A 21,010-nucleotide genomic window follows, 5' to 3' on the forward strand; every position below is an offset into this window, starting at 1 on the left:
AGTCCCTCTAGGGCCCATTAACCTGCCTCCAGATTCTATCTCCATCGAAGCTCTGCGCCAAGTTTTTCCAACCGTCCCAAGAGGAGATGGGGTGCTGGGGGGGGTGGGGTGAGGTCTGCAGCAAGTGTATTCAGCTGGATTTGAGCAGACAGTAGAGGCGCATTGTTGGGACTGAGGGCACTTGATTTGAGAGAGAGGGGGGAGGGAGGATTTTTCTTTTATGTGGTGCCCAGAGCTGATGGGGGCCTCATCAAGGGTAACGGATCAAACGGCAACAGGACCATGTGCTATGAAGGTTGAAAGAGAGGAAGTTAAGGATAGTCTTGCGTAAACATAATAAAAGCTTTTAAAGTGTGTGTACTTTGTATTGTTGAAATTCCGCTACAAACAAAATATTCAGCTTTCAACTTGGGATTTAAGCAATGAATGCTGCTTTGAGTGAATTGTTGGGTCTGTTGCTTACAATGCGTACTGCCACTACAGCTAAAAAGCTACACAATGAAAAAGGTAAAAACATTTAAAATTATAGACACAAACATATTCACCTGCTTAAAAGGCATAAACTTCTAAATTGGAATGTTGTAAAAAAGAAACAAATCTCCAAAACATATTGATACTAAAACAAAAACTACTAAATTATGCTGAATAAGTATTGATAATGAACCTTCTTTGAATAGTTTATAGGACTACATAAAGAAACTACAAATATTTTGTGTAAAGAGGAAATCTGAATCTAGTTTCAAGTTAGAAATGTTAGTATCATGAAACCACTACAAATAGTCTTACATGTCCAGCTGTTCAAAAACAAAAATGATGATCTATAAAAAAACACAATAGAATATAGCCTTATACATGTTGCTACTGATCCATTTTACAATCCAAAATATACATCCTCGAGCACAAGGAAACTACCTTCTACATGAGACAATAACCTGTATCATGTTCAGCAAAACAAGTGAGGAATTGGAACAGAGAATAAAATTTCAGCCTATGCCCCAGTAGCCCATACAGCCACAGTGCAGACGATGCAATGTGAAACTCATAATATGGATGTGGACAGAATGCTTTAGCTCGGAGGCAGGAATGGGATCCTCTGAAGACGGGGCAGCCCTCTCAGTCAATCTGACGGGAATTAAAAGGGTAAAGGTACACATGACGACACCAACAGGTACACAATAATGACACCTGATATGCACACACTGCAGTTTCACATCCTGGAGCTCAGAAAGTAGGTCTTAATCTAAAATTATACAACTCATTTTGGACAGTAACAGTAACAAACTTCATATACAGTAATTTCAGTTATATTTTTTGTTAATGTTAAAGGGCTCATATATGCTCCTTTCTAATCTATGTTTTAATTTCCTCGTCACAAACATACCTGGAGGCTGGAGTTGTTTTGTCAATATTCTGTTCCACCTTGTGAAGTCAGGTGGTAATACAGGAAGTACTCCACTATGTCTTTAAACTCCATACACCTTCACAAGAATAATTTGGATGATTTCAGCCCTGGAATTTCCAATCTCTACTGAATAAAAGCTAAAAGGCAGCTGTTTATTGAACACTATCACTACATGAGATCACAAGGTGGAACAAACCATTTTGAGCTTTGGAGATGTAGACAATTATTTATTAATTATAATTATTAATAAGGTTTATAGTTGCACAAAAGAGTAAAAGCTAGTAACTTTATTAAGAGAACTACAGCACTATATGGTCAAGTTCAGGTCTGGCCTCTATAGATTGTCCACAAGAATCCACAAGAATCTTCTCTAGTCAAGATTTAGTAGTTGTAGTAGTAGTAGTAGTAGTAGAAATAGTTGACTCATTCATTGCAAAAAGCCAGTGTGAGTCAGTGTCTTAAATGTGGTGCTATTATTTATAAAGTAACAGATCATGAATGACGCATAGATTCAGAGCATTAATATTGTTGATCCTGCCTCACTGGGGAGCAGACAACCTTTATGGAGAAACACCTGCAGCAGGAAACCAACCAATAAGATGTCTTCAAAAGTGCTATGGTCTGCCTAATCCCTAATGTGTCTGCCTATGTGCGCTGAAATACACAAACGTACACACTAACCTGAGAGAGGTCAACAACACAGCTGAGTCAACAATCCACATGAGCAGAGAGCAGTGAATATATATGCAGCTTCAATCTCAGGTGTCTCATTTCAAGGAGTATTTAATAAGTATTTACCAAGATTTCACCAGATAAACACTTCTCAACATAGTCTTCATTATCAAGTACACCTCTGAGTATAATCATAGTACAGAAAGTGTACTCAGCATCTAAAAAACAAAAAGGGGGATACATCTTGTCTTAAATATGTTGGCACAAAAGTTGAAAACAATATTACATTTACTGCAATATTAATCACAAATGAAGTGAAATTGCGATGTGAATAGGAGGTGCAATTAGCAAACTGCAAAGGCTGCAATTTTTAAAGTACCATAATTGCATAAACAAATAACCAAATATCCTGTCTTATTCAGGAAACACCTTTTAAAATACATGTGATTCTTGTATTAGTTTGTCAGTTCATAATGCTATTTCAGTCTTCTCCTGGCTGATTTTAAGTCATAACATTTATTATTTGGATATCTAATGTGCATTAAAGTAATAATATATTGGCCAGTAAGTGTATTAACATCTAATGTGTGGGAAAGAAAGACAGCAGCCACCCAACAACAAGAAAACAATGGTGACTCAAGTCCTATAGAACTAAGTGTTAGCAGACAGCTTGCACTAAGCTTGCACAAACTTGTAATTACTCAATTACATGATTACATCTCCGCACCCATTACTTTGGAAGTCAACGGTAAGACCCACAGTCAGCTTCTATTGTGTTCCATTGCCGGTGCCTTCGATACTGGGCAAGAGCAGGAATAGGTGTGCAGACTCCAGCAGGATTTAAGAAGATTATGTATTGTGTAGCCATATGAAATTATATTCCTGCTAATCTCCTATGAGAAAGATCTCTCACTGAGTGGCATGGGAGTGTACCTAGGTATTACATAATACATACACTAATAACAATACATATTTTACAAATTGTTTAAGTTGATAGATTTCCTGTTTTATAATGAATAACCATTTCATTATACATGCTATAAATCACATACTTTTTTATGATGAAACTACACATTTTTTTGTAAATCGGGGGACATTCAAAGAGCTCAGATTGAGATGGCAATTTAGACTAAAAAGGAGATCTGTATTTGTAGATGTAGTGAGTTTGACAGGTGAAAGATAAGTTTATGGAAAAAGACATATGCTACTACTGTATTACTCACTTTATAGCTGTATGAAATCAAAATAGCAAGAGGACAATGATCTCTTTATGGTAGAAAAAGACAGAAATGATATTGTCTTGGCATGGGAAGATTCAGTAGTCAATGGGGATTTCGGTACAGACCACGTCATAATTCACTTTGACAGACTCCAGCTCAAATGCACACAACACATCTTTGCCTGTTCAGATGAGACAGAGAGATAGATGATGAGCCATAGATCTGCTTCAGGCTAAAGAGGGAAAAGACAAAGAAATGGCATTGTTCCTGTTAAGACAAATTAATTAGACATTTTACTGCATATTGACATGTTTATGTAGATTTAGCTATGAACATTATTATTATGGAATGTAACAATATTAACATTTCTCTGTATAATATTTCCATGACATACATCTCATGGTATGATATTTATTGCAATATTTTTTGGGGGCTAACAAAATTGTGAATATGCTACTTTTCCCTTTTGTTTTGATGATACAATATCATGATATTTCTGTTATTCTTACATCTCTAATATACTATGACCATAAACAACATCAGGGGTAGTGAATGCAGTTATTTGAGGGTGGGCCTAGCACATGGAATACAATGCATATGTACTGGGTCAGATAGTTAACAATGGAGGCTTGATGAGTTAGCTGGGGATTAAGGGCAACAGTAACCAAGAGGGAATAATTGCATTTTTCCCACCTTTATGTTATTCTGACACTACTTTGTTTGTAATTTTGCATTTTTATGAATGAAATATATGAAAATAATACAAAATCAACCAAAGATAATGTTAGTATTGGTAAGAAAAATATTATCACCTGTTGTACCATAGCCTTGTGGTTCTCAACAATGCCACCATAATGAACTCTTAAATGCCAACCATGACATCGATACCATAATTGAAACCCTGTCTTATATATTTTTACCGTTGTCTATGGAAGCCTGTTAATCAGTGAATAACAAAACCATTAATAACCTGGGATCCTTCCATCATAAAACTGGGAATGGAATTCCCAGCTATATTAACCTACTTTTATCCTATATGGAAAATTTTGAGACATCTATTACCAAGGGACTAATTTTCAAATGCAGTATATTTCAAATGACTTTGCCAAGATTTTCAACTTACACAATTACCATGAAAAACAAACGTCTGCATACTACATCATTTATTAGAGCCATCTGTGTTTATTGGGCTAGACTCGGTGTCTGCCCGTCCATGACAAAATACATATAAATCTTATTACTCTATGTGTTTACCCAGCTGAGGACATTTTGAGCTGTGTATTGTCACTGTTTACAGGACTAAAAATATGCACCCAAAAGTCAACCAGCAGCTGCTCCCTAAGATTTATCAGCTTGCGCAAACACAGCAAAGGCCACTCTTGTCATGTGGTCTTAAATTTAAATATTCTACCTGTTTTATGGCAGTTTATTTACACTGAAAGATTGTGGTGCATATAGGCGCGTGGTATAGTATTGTTTATGCAGAATTGCAAAAAGAAGTTTCAGTGGCTATCCCCGACCAGTTAGCGTTTTGTTTTTTTGTGCATTTTTAAACCAAAAAAAAAAAGTAAAATATGGTGACTGAAAGCTGAACAAATACATTGTACGATTTATGATGATAATTGTTCATTTTTATATTAGTCTTTGCCATTTTGATTTAATACAGTTGCTGTTACAAGATGTCTTGTGGCTAATGTTTTGCAGCCCTGTTTGATTCCATGCAAAATGATTGGGCAAAAAGGCCACACCATCAGCTTATTAAATGTGTGATTGATTGTAAAACATAAGCTTGCACCCACACACAGATGACTAATATAAGCACTACTTTTACACTTGAGTGAGGATGTCTGCATGGCGAGTCCTGCAATAGACCTGTGCATGTTGTTATGTTGTTTAAGTGACAGATGTGGCTGGCAGTCCTTGTTTGTTGTACTGGTGTGGTCACAGAGCCACTGTGTTTATAAGTGTGTGTGTGCATGTGTGTGTGTTTGCGGCCTCTGAACAGTAAAGTGAAAAAGCCGGACAACAATAGCCTTAATCTTTCTGTAAGATGAACTACCACCTGCTGCACTATGTCATTTTGCCTGCACCTCCACCCACCTGTCAAGCATGTGGCATACAGAGAATGTTATGGGTTAAATTTACAGTAGGCCTTTAGGCCAGTAATCAACAAAAGAAATTTATTTATAATGTGAAATTATAATTTTTTAATGGTGTTATATTGAAGAAACATAATTTTACTATGTACAAATACATTATAGTGGCAATCCTCTGACATTAATTCGCACCTAGCTCTTCTGGGTAATTACTTGGTCATACAATAACTAGGTAAATACTTAACTTGGAAAATAATCAGAAAATGCAGGGAATTTGGTCATATGTGATTGATAAAGCCTGTCAAATAGTGCATCAATGGGGTGCTAAACAAGCTAACTAATAGGTTTGGTGTTGCAACAGAAGACATCAAGGTTCATAAGAGTAGATAATGTCCACTGAACAAACCTACTATGGAGCCATCTATTTGAGAAAGATGGATAGTGGTCTTTGAAGTAGGTGGCTGCACTTTGAAACAGCACCTACAACAATGTGAGAGTGAAAAGGTCTTCAGTGACAGTGGAAAAGAGGACACGGGAAGTCCCTTGTAAAAACACAGGAAGGAGGAGAGGAAACAACAGGAAAGGGAAAGTGAGTGACAAGGGAGCACATCCAGCCACATCTGTGAACAAGCAGACAGTGATAAGAAAAAAACAAGCATTATATAACAAACCTCTGCAGATTGTATAGTTCGATAACATTATTTTGTTATGCTATTGTCATATTGTTAGACTCATTATTTGTTATGTAAGCAGGGGTAAAGGGCAGCAGCGAAAATAGTTTTCATATTAAAAAGCTGTTCAGTCTGGGCAGTTGGTACAGTAAAAAGCATTGTAATATGACCTAGTTATGACACCAGTTTTGTGTTGCAGTGGGGACAGTAAACGATAGAACAAAACTAAATGAGTATCCATGACAACCAGTTTCTAAACCATATAATGTCATTTCTAATACTGTAGTCTTTTTAAAATGTACTGTGGGTTAGTCCGGTGAACGAACAACACAAACATTAAATATATAATCTCTCATATCTCTTATTAGTACTGAAATCACCATGTTTATATTATGTGTATATGTTTTTGTCATATAAATGTAAATTATATAGTGGGCTTTCAAGAGCAGAGCACTTGACGCAAAGTCTGGTTCAGTGCCCACAACCTGACTGCATTTAGTTGCTTTCTTATTAAGTACCAACTCAGGCAATCAGCCACTGGCAGATTTAGGAGAGTACTTGTAAGCTGAAATCATGTTTGAACAAGATGCACCAATGAGAAATGAAGAAAAAATTAAATTTTAACATGGGTTCAATATGAGGTACACTTTGAATCTTTGGAAGAAGGTTGTGGGTTCAATTTCTGTGGTCACACAATCATGCTACAGAGCCAGCATGTTATTACATTACATCTGTGGTGAATCTGATAATGAAAGATGTCATCTTCATGTCATAACATTGGCTCTAACTGTGACTGTAGCAACATCCTGCAAAGCATCGTGGGAGTTTCTTACATGCGTCCACCTCGGGCCAGACATGTATCAATGACTTCACTTGTTTTGGACTGCTTTACACAACATTTTCAACTTTTCTGTGTCCTTTGGTCCCTGTGCCTTTTGTTTGTGGTGGGAGAGGGTCAACAGTTGGACCGGGCTAAGCTCACTTTCTGGGCCAGTTGTGTGGGAACTGAGAAGGGATTGTGGTTTTGTGAGGACTCTGAATAAGCATGAAAAGACCAGTAACAGAAAAACAGGGGGAATGGTGTGGGATATGTGTTCTCTGCATATCATGAGAAAAATATGATCTGCTTTTTTGTTTCACATAGTGGCACAATATTACAAGGTTTTTAAGCCAGATGCCCTCCCTGTTAAGTCATGCATAGGGAGAGAAGTAGACAAGGGCCTTTACAAAGACAACAAGACAGTGTGCACTGGGTTAGAATTAAAATTTAACTGCCAGCCTTTAGATAAGTGAGGGTGTGAGTTTTGTAATTTAGTTATATTGTCATGCCAAACACTAATATTACTTAAAGTTTAAACAAAACATTATAGATTATTGTTTTCTAGTACTCTAAACAGCTGAAGGAAGGTAAAAAGTCTTTTGTCGAGTCATGTGATTCGACCTCAAGGCTGTTTGCACTTACAAAGGTGTCAACACATTAACAGTGTAATTCTAACATTAGTCCAAAATGTCTGCGTGCATATAGACAGAACTAACCACTACAGACTGGAAGGGACAGACTCTAGTAAAGCACTTTGAAAGTGCACGCCACTGTCCACACACGATATGATAGCATGCTATAGATGAAAGATCTCTGGCCAAGACACGCGACTATAAATACAGTGAGGCTGGGGGAGGAATGCACCCACTGTCTGTGTCTGTGCATGAATGAAACACAGAAGATGGACTGTGGACATGTGTGGGTCAGCTGGAGACATATGCTAGGCCTACAGTGTTTGTGCATGTCTGTTCTGAGGATATAAGTAGCAGGTACTGGTTGGCACAAAAACTTAGAACTACAAGGCTCACCAGCTCCGTTTAAACTTCACTGCAGATTGACCTACTTTCAACATTAAAATGGGGGTCTCCATAGTCACTAGAAGTTATTTTTAGAAGAAACTGAAGTCTATACACTCCAATGTGAGTTTGTATATGTGAAATTAAGTTGTAAGTATTTTAAGTTTAAGTGTGCTATAGCTATAGCAAACATGAATATTTATCATCATCATCAATAATTGCGGCAATAGTAAAGCGCAAATTTTATATGTACCGGTACTCATGAAGCTAATAATTTTGGTGTGGTGACAATGGCCATTTAACGCAGGTTATAAAATGTTTTTAACCAGCATTGTCCAAAAGCAGGATTCCAGCAGCAGAAATCCAAACAAGTCAAATTAGACTTTACTTAAACCTATGACTCCTCAGTGCCAGGTGTCATTCAGGCAGTATGACCTTTGACCCGGCCACACGTCCCTCTCCACAAAAGCATTACAAGGACAACATGGTGCACACATATTAAACAAAATACATCCACCAAAATATATATAACTATTTTTGACCTGAGTGGTTAGCAGCAGCTGTATACAAACAGTAAACATTGCCCCTCTCATGATACTGGTGTAACAGAGGGGGGCCCCTGTTGCCCTAAACTGGTAATTTGATCCAACTTCGAACTGAGGTCAGAAAAGGAATTCAGACCCACAAAAGCTGGGGACATACCAGGGTGACCATGAGAAATAGGAATCTTTCAAGGAAGGGGCTAGCTCCCATCGTGTCAGTAGTTATCCTAAAAGGTGTTCAACTGAGAACAAGTCTGACTGCTAAGTGCTTACTAGACAGAACATAGCCATACAAATACAAATAATTAAGTGTAAAGTATAGTTTAATTCATACTTATACCATGCTTAGTCCTAGTTTAGTTCTGATTTAGGTCTGGTTTAGTTGCAGTTTTACTTCATGGAGGCCTTAAAGCAACACATTTTCATAGGCATAAGGTATATTTTTGAGTCATTGTAAATCATATATTTTGCTCCTGTAAAATGCAAAATGCTGTATTATGCCAATACCAAGTGGTTGTGTCATGTCAGAACTGTCACAGATTGTAGTTTACATGTGCACTTAATACCTTGTTGTGGGCTTCTGTGCACCTAATAGCTGGCCTTGGGGTGCCGTGGGAGCTGCCAACTGCAAATCTCATAACAAAATGCATTCCAGTCCAACTCGCTCACACCTTGTCTCCTTCAACAAGCCTGCATTCACAGCATGACAAACCCAATGACTGTACTACATGAGGAACTCCCAACTCCTCCCATTAACATGAAAACAGATGGAAATAGTAAGAGCAGATACATTGGTATTCATACACATAGAGACATCTGTAGTGCCACTTCTAAACAAAGCCTGAATGTGTTGTTAATTAAGTATGTTTGTGGAAAGTCTGTGGAAAGTTTTGTTATATTATTTTACAGCTGATTTTAAGTGAGTCAGATCAAGTTGAGTAGACTTAACAACAAGCAAACTCATGATGAGTCATAACTGAAGTAATCCAGTGTTCAGACAGTGTGTTGTGAGATATGGGCACGTCATGTGAAAACCTATAGGAACATGCGTAACAGTCAAATTCAATTATCAAAGAGACTAACAAGTCAAATGTAATCAATACCACTGCTTACTGATATGTCCTTACACGCCCTGATTAGTTGAAACCAGAGAGATAATTAGAACTGCAATAGGCAAATTAAGTTAACTTGTCCCTCAGAAACCTTTTTACTAATGTGGAATCAGAAATTAATCAGGTAAATATGAAACTGTAATTATTGATAAACAAGAGTTTAAAAAAAACTAAGGACTACAATGTATGCATGCAAATCAGGATTAATCAGGGTTTACTAAATGTTATCAAGTCATTAACAGGTTTTCAAACTGGCAAATCACCAAAAGTACCTGCACTTGTTACAGCATACAGTTAACACTATCAGCAAATCTTAATACATGGCACACTGGGACTGGGTTAATGAGTAACAGGTAGGAAAGCCAAACAAATACAAAACAGTATTCATTAATTTCTAGAGCTGGTTGTTGCTTGTAAATTTTAAAAAGACAGGTGAAAAAAGGAGGCTATCTATAACAGTTCGGCCTGATCTTTATGGCTCTTTGGAATCCTCTTTGCAGATGGTCAGAGCTATGAGAGGGAATCCATCATTTCTGACAGGATTGCAGTTGATATTAACAATGGGATAGACATGTGTTGAGGAGGGTCACTACTCCGCCTCCAACTAATATCAACATATGTTAGTCACCTTGAATTTCTCTTGGCACTTATCATTAAATACACAAATGTAAAGTAAAAACTAGGTTAGATTTGTAATATAAAGTTGTGATTTGACAAGTTCATGATTATTACCAAAGAATATTACAGTGAATAGTTGAACGTTAAACACGTGTAAGCCTGTTCCTTCAGTATATTCCTTTTAGTAAGTCCAGTTGCTTTGATTAACTTGTTAATAAAAACTTATTCCTGGACATTTCAAAGTTTGCTTCAATCTATTCCTTCAATTAAAAGTACACAGAACAGGAATCAAACCAAAGATTATCTAGTAGAGAGATGCTCAAGCTCAATCAAAGTTTTAAAAGAATCTTCTACATTTTAAATTATCTGCACAATTCCTCAAAAACACCCCGTGATCCGAAAAGAATTGTTGTGTCCTTGGCCCTAATTATTAAAAAATACTCACCTACCTAAATCTTTTGTACAGCTGCTTACTTGCATTCTTATTGTAGTGGTCAGTGATATGATTATTATGCATCTATAAACTACACTGCAGACTTACGTATTTTGACCTTCTTTGGGTCAAGGTGGCGCACTGCTCCTTGTAAACCTTGCAGCCGAGCTTGAACCCTGCAGGACCTCCGGAACACCATCCCAGCCTCCATCTCAATGCCCAGAAACACGTCGCTGGCATGCCTTGACAGGTCTGAAAGTTGGTGGATCAAGTTGGTCAAAACGTGACAGCTAACCTCGTCCAAAGATGAGAATAATACGGGCTTCTTCAGTTTGCGTCCACCGGTCTGGTCCCCCGGTTTTACGCAGCCATCCCTACTGGATAACCTCCCAACACGCCGCGGCTCAATGGTCCTTTGGTGAAATGGCATGTTTACAGCATTAAAACTCCTAGTAAAGCGAAAATTAGTCAAGTAATTTCACCGTTTCATATCGAAGCCGTGTGTTGTCCCGTGCATGCTGAATGTCCAAACCCTCCCATCCCGCCATATTTTGGGGGTAATCCAAGCAATCGGAGGACTTTGCGACGCTGTCCACTGGAGACGTACGTTGCCTCCCAAAGAGTATTCAAATCCAAGCAGACGGAGTACAGGCTGGAGTACGGGCTGGAGCATTGGAGAGGGAAAAGCAAAAAACACTACTGAGGGAAAAGTAGTGCTGTACATGTGAAGACCCGGATATCTGTCCAACCACCTGTAGGACTGGAACTGGAGTCAAAATCCAAAGTTTACCTGCGGACTGCTGAAAAACCCGGACTGGATTTCGGATGAATTAATGGATCGTGCAGGGGTTCACTTCGCTAAGAAGGGGTGAACAGGAAGGTAACTCAAATAGTTTACTTCTCCTCTCAGTCATTTTTCAAATGTTACAGCCACTACTAGAATACATGCATAATATATTTTCGTTTTTCATACTCTAGCTAAGCTAGCCTGCGTTTCACACATAATACAACTTGTGCATAGATAGATAAATTGATAGATACGTTATTTATCCCGAAGAAAATTCTTTTTTTTTCGGAATATGATCATCATCATCATAATACAATTTATAGTTAAGCGTTGTATAGCCATATGGCTCCCAGAGTCTGTCCATGGAGCAGGACAGGGACAACAGCCTGTCCCCAAAGGCGCTCTCCTGTCCAGTGATGGTGCTGTGCAGGGGGTGCTGGGTATTATCAAGGATAGACAGGAGCTTGTTTAGGGCCCTCTTCTCAGCCACAGATGTGAGTCAAGCTCTGCACCCACCACAGATCCTGTCTTCCTCACCAGCTTATCCAACCGCACAGCAGCCTTCTTCTTGAAGCTTCCTCCACAGTAGATCACAGCGCTGAAGAGGACACTGGAGATGACTTGCAGAGTAATATTTATAGCTATTAACATTGTGGAACCTTAAGTTGTTGATCTATCCTTTGTGTTTTAATGCTGCTCCTGTGTCCACTAGTCAGTGCACCATTCTCACCATTCACTCAGTTTTGATTTTTAACAGCAATAAGTGCCAAGTTGCCAAAGAATGCATTCCATGTACCTTTAACCAGACATTGCACTGTAGTTGCAATCAAATTTACTAGATGATGAGGCTTTTTTATAGAGCCATATCTTCAGTTGTCTCACAAATGTAACTATATTCTTGCCAACTTGTTCTTTTAGTGAGTTTAAGTAACCAGCAAATATCAATAGTGATTTGGAATCGACACACGTTCTTGGTCTTCTAACATAATTATTAATAAATCATGATTCATAACTTATAGGAAAAAGGAACAAAAGCAGTTGTAGTCTTGTGATTTTTATCTGTACATCGACTGCCTGTTTTCCTTCCAAAACAAGTGAACTGTCTAATTATAAACAAAACACAAGAAATGTTAAATGAGAATGATTCAGTTTCGGAGATGAACATACATTTAATCATGACTTGAAGCTGTCCAAACAAATCAAACATTTCAAAGCAATACAAGATGAGCTTTACTGCCAGCAATGTCAGGAATTAACAGTATTACTTCTGTGGTGCAGCCTTCACTGGGAAAGTTCACCCAATACATAAATCTCATTCATCTTTACACAGTGCATTGATTTGCAAAACCTTTTTCCAAATCTAAAATCTTAACATAAACTCATTCCATATTCTTATTTACATAGAACACTTTAAAAGTGAACAGAACCAAGAACGTAAAAACTAATTTAAACATAAAGGACAACGAAAATCACCTGCCTTCAAACCAGTTTGAAATTTTGCTGCACGAGTTTCAAAAATATGCTGATATTTCTGAAGATCATTCCCAACTTGAGCTGAACAATTTCATTGGTTTAAATAATACAATTGAGTAAATTATATAGATAATAATCAACCACATAACCCAAGATACATTTTATTCACACCACAATGAAATGAATTAAATTATATATTAAACATGAAAAGAACAGCAACCATGTGGATTAGCGTTTTTGCATTTGAAGATGTAACAGTGCCTTATGACCTCACTATAATTTGTGTGTTCCACCCATTGTCAAATGATCTAGTTTTCTCGGTGAGCAACAGTTTAATATTTCAGCCACAGAATGTTTAAAAAAAAAAATAGTACACAAATTAATCTTATCCCCTTAACCTTGATTATAGGAATGAGCGCCACAGCTGTGTACACCTTCATTATAAGTTTGTAAACTAGAGAAAAGTCTTTTGCCCCACGTCAGATAATAGGCCAATAAAGCAATAGTGGATGAATCCACCAGCTCTGTCATCTTCATATAGGCATTTTTGGTAGAGAAATGGATGGCTGTTAGTACAATGACAGCATGGTATGTGTGTGTCAAATAAGCGTGAGAGGTGAAAGGAACAAAAGGCCTTGTGCTGAGCAATAATGTTTTAATATATTTTTACTTTAAATATTAGTCCTTTGTTTTGGAGGAATGGACAATTTCCATAGTCATGAAGTCCAGGCTAAAGACGCCATCATAAAGGCTACAGTGGGCAGGATGGTTACAGAAAAGACACCCAGGGTGAAAAGATAATGAGACCAAAATTATTTTGGTCTGAATGAGCGCAAAAGGTTAGGAATATACAACAGAAAGGAACTCTCCAAGGGCTTGATGACAGGTGTACTGTGGGTAGAACAACATACACACAGTGCTCAGATTCTCCATTTAATCTCCAAGGATTTGTGTTTGTATTTCAATGTCGCCCCCTGGTGGGTATTTCCAGAACAGCTCTTGGGGTTACTTTCTTCTCTTGCCTCACACACAAAGCTTGCACACATTACCACACGCACAAGATTCAGGCTTATCTGGTGTAGTAGACTCTGTAGTACACACTCTTGGAGCGCCAGAGTGAATAAGAGTTGTCAAACTTGAGCAGGTATACTCCACGCCCTGGGTACTGATGACTGCCAGCATACACCTCCTCATGACAGTCCCTCCGATACACTGGCACTATCTCATCCACCTGGGGTTTCCCTGCATCTTTCTTTGCCTTTTCCTCCTCATTTGCATTCTCACCTGTGGACAAAGAAGGTCAATAGGAATTTGGTTCCACCCCTCCATTTTATACTTTCATTACGCAAATTAAAACAACTTCTGGTTAGGTTCATTTTTTCAATGCAATTAACATGTTTAATTAAAGATGCACAACTCACCTTCCTCGTCATCATCTTCATCACTGGACTCTGACACATGCACACTGACCGAAGCAGAGGCAGCATCCGTCCACTCAAAAAACACCCCAAAGCCAATGTCATAATAGTCCGTAGCAAACTCCCAGAACAGGTAAGATCCTTCTTCGTGAGTGGGAACACGCACCGTCACCACTTCTCCACGACCCACAGTGATCACGCTGTCCGCATCCTGACGAATCTTCTCCTTAAAATCTTTGATCTGTGGTCTCGTCCACATGGATGGGGCAGCTATGATTGGTGGAGAGTCTGCTGTTAGAAAAGAAATAAAATAGATAACATATAAAATATATATTGAAAAAAATAAGAGACCCCCACCTGCAATTGTTTATGGACATTCTGCATTATTGATTTCATACTTCACACAAAAATAGTGGTCAGCAATTTTTTTTTAATATCAATAGTGTAGGGCTATGGACTTTGACATGTACCGATAGAAATATTGGCTGACAATTTTTTATTTAAAGGAGTTTAAGAACTTGAGAATGTATGGTGTGAGTTAGCTGCTAATTTGTTCTATAATTTTTCAAATGTCAAATTGCTACACATTTTGCCAAATTTCATTGTTATGAAAGTCTTTGTTGTTTGTTTAGAATTTAAAAGTGGTAAATGCAGTTGACAAGCAATTGAAGGTCAATTGTTCCAGCTATTCTCTACTTTGTCTAAAGGTCTAATCAACAACAGAAATGAATCAGATTTCAGCAGTGAGCGATTGTGACAAGTTTACTCCAACATACAAAAATAATACTAATAAAACAAGAAAAATAAACAAAAAATAAATAAACAATACTGTGGTTTCCCCTACCTACTAGCGGACCATTTTCTGACACCTCTTCTGCCGGTTCAGGCTCAGGATCCCGGTCCATGCTTTCTGAATATGAGTCTGACTGGCCACCGTTGAGCGTGGGGACCTCCTCCACAGTAGGCGGTGACGTTGCACACAATGATCCTGCTGCTGAGGCTGCCACTGGTTCACCACTGTTAAAACTGTTTGCTTCTAGAGGAGCCTGCACTGAATCGGCCTGTTGATGCTGAAGCTGCTGCTGTTTCTGCAATGCTGCCTAAAATTAGACCAAATAGAGTAATATAAATATATCAGAAAATGTATATATTTATACAGATTTGTAGCAGTTTCAATTACACTGATGTGATATATCCATTTGATTATACAATAGGTTGTTTTCATGTGACATAGCAGTCTAAAATACCTGACCGTAAGATGTAACAAGTGGTATTTGAGGAGCCAAATTTGCAATCAAATCAAAATTTACAATTTGAATGGACTTGCAATTTTTGCAAGAAAGTAATATACTCAAACAACCAATCCTACCCTTCTGCAAAAAAACTGAAAAACAAAAAAATCTGTACAAATGTGTTATCTTCGTATTAGTCTTCTGGACACATTCAAAATATGAATTTTGAACAAGATCCTAAACATTAAATCACAAATCACAATTACATATTTTTCCAAAATTGTTTGTTTAGTCACCAGAACCTAATGGGGAGCACCATTTCTTTGGGAATGCAGCACTACCACTTCCAGCATTCAAGCATAAAAATACCTATAAATACCTGTTGCTGGGCCAGCTGGACCTGGTACAGCTGCTGCATGTACTGCTGATAGTGCTGCTCCTGAAGCTGTCTGATCAGGCTCATCTGTTGCTCTGGGCTGTTTGGATACTGTTGGGCAGCATACTGTTGAAACTGCACTGCGGTTTGAGCATTTAGTGCAGCCATAATCTGTTGTCTGAAAAAAATACACAAAAAAGATGATTAACTACCTAAAAAATCTCAATTGAAATGTTCAGACATATAAGATTACTTTTCCTCTGTGTTTACAAAAAGACTAGACTATATTCTGTACAGATTCTTACTTCTGCTGTTCTACTCGTAGCCTCTCCTCCTCAGCTTGTCGCCTCTCTTCCTCCTCTCTTCTGAGTCGCTCCTCCTCCTCTAGTCTTCGTCTCTCTTCCTCTTGCCTCCGTCTCTCCCGCTCCTCTTCCTCCTGGCGCTGGCGTTCCTCCTCTTCTTTCCTGTGATACAACAATTATTTTCATCAACTGTACAGTATAAATACTATATAAGTATCAGTAAAATTAAGCACATCCTCTTTTGTTTTAATCTGGAGTGGAAGTAATTTTTGAGTAATTTTTTAAAGAGTTTTATATTATTGATTTTTATTTAACCACTATAGCCCCACTGAGATTAAGAATCTCTTTTTCAGCATAGTCCTGGCCCAACAGGAGACCCTACTGTACATGTTTTAGCCGTAGGGGAAATCGGGGCACCCGCTTTACAGAACATACAAACTCCACATCGAAAGGCCTCGCACAGCCTCAGAATCGAACTCAGGACCTTCTTACTGAGAGGCAGGCCGAAAATACAATACAACAACAATAGTAATGTAAAATGCAAGACTACATTACAGCTCTTTCAACAACTCTTGTAAAAGCTCCAATTTTACAACTTCTGGTATTTAATAATTGGACTGTCATACCTTTTTCTCTCTTGTTCCTCCCGCTCAATCTTGTGAGAAATGACGTATGGCGCAAAGAGGTTACAGCATTTATTCAGCAACCTGACAAATTCCACCATTGCCTCCTCTTTTTCCATGTTGCCCAAAGAGGCCCATTCTTTTCTGTAGAAAAGGGAATCATTAATAATTGAATCACAATTCAAAAACATTGAATTTTATTAGAACTCAATACACGTTCATAGCAAGGAAATTGGCTATAGATTTGCAGTTACCTTCTGTCGTTCCCCAGGACATCAAAAAAACCAACCTCTGGGGTTGCATCAGGATTATAGGGACCCAACAACACCTGCTTATGGAGAGCAACAAGGCGGAGCTTCTCTTCATACGTTGGATGGAATGCTTTACCATCCTTATCTGAAAGCAACAAATTAGAAAAAAAAATTATAACAAGTACTTACTCTGGGAAACTTTTAACTGTAACTGTAGACATGCTTTTCCTTTAAACCAAATGAGGCTAACCTATACAACGACATGGACCCATTCTTTTGAACTGAGACTTGTGTATTGAGATCAGTCCTGTTGATCCTAATGGGCTAGGATACATAATGTACATTGCAGAGGAATCTATACAGACAGATGAATTTATCAAACAACTTTATTTTAGCTCTATACAACCCTATACTTTGTGACCCATGACCCACAATACTGCACATTTGTGTGTTTTATTATTTCAAATTATAATCTTCAACTATTCGGCAATATGTCAAAATACATTTGTGTGGTTCATTATTCATCATTTTAAAAATTAGTAAAGCTATGGATCCTTATTATTCTTCTGTGTCCTAAAATAATTTAAAACATTATTTTAGTAGCCTATATGTGGTCTATAAATAATAATAAAAAAGATTAACAACCTTATGAGAATACATTTAGTTGCACCACAACACAATTCCAATGACTTTAAATTGTGTTATTCAACTAGCCTATATAAATAAAACAGGGTGTCCCAAAAATGTTTAAATAATTTCGCAGGCCAATCACTCTGGCAATTTTTGGTGAAATAACCTAAAATTTTCACAGAATGTATAGAAACAGATTAAGATTTTATATTTAACGTTTTATTTTTGTTCTGTTTTCAAGTTGAGCCATGCCCAAAGAGAAGTCATTGTGCATCTTGGAATATGCTCGCTCAGAGTCACCCAAGAATGTGCAGCGTACCTTCAACAAAAAATTTGGAAAAACTTCACCAACTGGCAAACAAATTTGGAATTGGTACCAAAAATTTAAAGAGGAAGGCTGATTATGCAAGGCTAAAGGATGTGGTAGACCATCATCAACATCAGAAGAGAAGGTCGAACAAATTTGTGAATAACTCCCAAGGGCTTCGCAAGAGGAAGTTTGGAAACCCAGATTCCTTGAATGACAGTTTGGCATATCCTGAGAAAAATGATTGGAAATTGAACCCTACCGTCTGCAGCTCCTTCAGGCTTTAAAAGCAGATGACAAGCGAAAATGTCAGTGATGAAGCCACATTTCATATAAATGGAAAAGTCAAGAGGCACAATGTTCGCATTTTGGGCCTAGAAAATGAAATGATGTAAACATTTTCAGTCCCATAATAAACTTATGATGTTCAACACCTAAACTGTTCAATATCATTGAGTTAGACTTAGTAGTTTTCCAGATAATTGCTTTTAAAATGATGTCAATTTTTTTGAGACATTTTAAATGCCAGACCACAGGATATAGGGTCTATATGCTGTCCCTCAGAGAGAGAATATAGACAGTTCTAATTAGCAAGGCGGAGCTTCCCTTCATACGTTGAATGGGACGCTTTTCCACCTTATCTGAAAGCAACAAATTAGAAAAGTATTTTAAAAATTATACCAACTAGGGTGTTCACTACTTACTGTATCAAACAGACTCTGGGAAACTTTTATCTGAACTGTAGGAAGGGATAGTTTTCATTCAGAGATGGGCTGTTCTGCCCCATGGACATTATTATTATTACCCTACCCTAATATAATCCAAATGCAAAACTGTGGTGCAATCTCAATCTTGTATTTGAAATACCCGTCACAAGATTTATAAAGACAATCCCTGAACACAACAAGAAAACTGCATGAGCTTTAGTGAAACATTTTAAATATTAGATATTGTTTGCTAAATGTTTCGCTTTTTTACTCGTGTTTATAATTTGAATTTGGGACTTGCCTAACATCTTTGGCTATGTTGAAATGTAATGTTAGTTGCGTTTATGTGACAGGAGCAGCGCTGACGGTGACAGTTAGCAAGTAGCTAATGTTAGCTTATGTAGCAGGGTCTCATTCAAACATTATCACAAAATTAAATATAACAAATCCTAAAGGAATTGCGACATAAAAAACATGACAATGACCACGAGAGCGTACCTTTAAAAAATTTCAGAGCCATTCCGTACAGCTCCTGTAGAGGAAAGCCCCATTTCTTTTCTATCGCAGATTTGGCTGTCTCTCCATCTTCGTCTCCAGCGATGTCCGGTTCACTGTTTTCCAGTGGCGCGGGCCCGGGCTCCGGCTCTTCGGCCGGGCTCTGCTCACCCTCCGGATCGGGGCTGAGAGTGAGGCCATCGATAGAAACTTCGAGCCGGCTAGAAGTAGCACTATCGAGGTCGCCGCTCTGAACCTCTGTCGCCATCATGTACTGTCAGCTGAAGCAGCCACGTACCTACTTCCGCTGGGTTTACCGGAACATCCGGGAGGACGTAAAAGAGGCGAGGCGAACTGAGCAGTTCACACCAAAATAATGGAAAAGTTATGAAGTTTCTTTAGATGTTAGTCATAATAATAATAACAGTCATAATAATAATAACAGTCATAATAGCACAATGTAATGGACAGTATTAACCATGATTTTAATTTATTTTGTCTACAATTATATATTAAAAGTAGCAGTAGGAGTAGGCATGTCTGTGGTTATTGCATGTGTTCATAAGAACTTGTTTACAGGAGGATAAGAGGCTGTATTTGAATAGCCTCTGTTTAGAGCTCTGAGTGAAGTTATTTCAAAAGGTTAATGAGTGTGACAAGGTAGGATATTGTAAAAGTAAATAACCTACTATACTAAAATTTGCAGATGATGTGCAGTGGACCATTGAGCGTTTAATCAGTTGAACAAAAGACAATACATACTTTTAAAGGGAGGGTATGTATAGCTTGCACTCCTACTTATATGAAAGTAATGCACTCACTGAGCTGCAGAGCCTGCACTAGCACTGACTGGCTGCAGGTGCTGAGGTTTAAGTGTTCAGAAAGTCCTTAATTTAGGTACATTCACACATGTCCCTGTTGTAGCCCTGGTGTGAGCCCAGTATAATCCTGATGTAGAGCTGGTTTGGTAATGTTCTAGATCTGGTTTAGTCCTTGTCTAGTCCAGGATGTGCAAGTGTGAATTCATCCTTCATTTCCTGTAAGTTTTATTTGTAATTAAGCTTATAGGATAAATCTTTGAGAACTGAAACCAAGTGACAACACTAACCATTTGGCCATAAGGTGCAAGTCTTTCGTAATAATGAAAAAAGCAATATTTGATTTGAACACATGTACATTGTATCTGGGGACACAGATAAGTAATTTTACTTTTACTTTAGGTAGAAAAGATGTATTGTGTATGAGTGTACATACTTTAAACATAACAATGTAAATTTAGTTGTCAATGAAATTATCTGAAACTCCTCATTATGTCAAAATAAACAGATGACTACTATTCTGTCATGCTATATCTAGTTCTAATACACAAATCATTTAAACTATAAAATAGCTGTGATTTTAACATATCACTGTAAATTTTACAGTAAAAGTAAGTTGACTTGTCTGGCTGGATGTTAGATGTATAGTGATTGAACTTTGGTAGTGGTGGCCCTTTAAAGGTGTTAATGTTTGTGTCTACAAAGACAAAGGCACTGGAGATGGGCACCGCTAATCCCCAAGTCATTTTGCTGTTTGAAGTGTTGCCTTATAAAATCTTTATCAGTCAACTTTGAACTCTGCAGGCTTGTTTTTGAGGTAAGCCTCTGAGATGATGGTAAGATGGTAAGGATATCAGAACATTTGATTGTGAAAGTTGTACAAGTACAGCAAGGTACAGTTTATTCAATGAAAAATCCTCAGACCTTAAACCTGTGAATTTTCAACACTCAACCAACACAAAGTAAAAAAAAATAATATATTGTAAAAT

The 21,010-nt window shown here is 37.8% G+C and overlaps 2 protein-coding genes across 4 annotated transcripts in view; both read right to left on the reverse strand.

Moving 5' to 3' along the window:
- nhsl1b (NHS-like 1b) overlaps positions 1-11,307 on the reverse strand; it is an 85,095-nt gene extending 73,788 nt beyond the window's left edge. For both annotated transcript variants that reach the window (XM_055149243.1, XM_055149241.1), the window contains exon 1: positions 10,711-11,307. In XM_055149243.1, the coding sequence (XP_055005218.1) occupies positions 10,711-11,032 (322 nt within the window). In that variant the 5' untranslated portion in view covers positions 11,033-11,307. The remainder of the gene's footprint in view (positions 1-10,710) is intronic.
- A 1,226-nt stretch (positions 11,308-12,533) lies between these two features.
- acbd3 (acyl-Coenzyme A binding domain containing 3) lies at positions 12,534-19,514 on the reverse strand. 2 transcript variants are annotated; one of them, XM_020920571.2, is made up of 8 exons: positions 19,207-19,514; positions 17,068-17,209; positions 16,817-16,957; positions 16,194-16,352; positions 15,892-16,066; positions 15,125-15,380; positions 14,284-14,568; positions 12,534-14,146 (listed from the first exon to the last, which is right to left on the reverse strand). In XM_020920571.2, the coding sequence occupies exons 1-8, from the start codon at positions 19,472-19,474 to the stop codon at positions 13,932-13,934; spliced, it is 1,641 nt and encodes a 546-aa protein (XP_020776230.1). In that variant the 5' UTR covers positions 19,475-19,514; the 3' UTR covers positions 12,534-13,931. The 2 variants fall into 2 exon arrangements, with proteins under 2 accessions (XP_020776230.1, XP_020776156.1); XM_020920497.2 differs by having other exon boundaries at positions 14,284-14,571.
- Positions 19,515-21,010: the final 1,496 nt, after the last annotated feature.

This window comes from Boleophthalmus pectinirostris, unplaced genomic scaffold (assembly GCF_026225935.1).
Source record: "Boleophthalmus pectinirostris isolate CB_2022bp ecotype Guang Dong unplaced genomic scaffold, ASM2622593v1 HiC_scaffold_13, whole genome shotgun sequence".
Classification (NCBI taxonomy): Eukaryota; Metazoa; Chordata; class Actinopteri; order Gobiiformes; family Gobiidae; genus Boleophthalmus; species Boleophthalmus pectinirostris.

Coding starts and splice junctions, on each gene's coding strand:
- acbd3 (XM_020920497.2), bottom strand. CDS start 19,474: ATGATGGCGACAGAGGTTCAGAGCGGCGACCTCGATAGTGCTACTTCT. Junction 16,353..16,816: donor GAGGAACAAGAGAGAAAAAG/GTATGACAGTCC, acceptor GTTGTATCACAG/GAAAGAAGAGGAGGAACGCC. Junction 16,067..16,193: donor CTACGAGTAGAACAGCAGAA/GTAAGAATCTGT, acceptor TATTTTTTTCAG/ACAACAGATTATGGCTGCAC.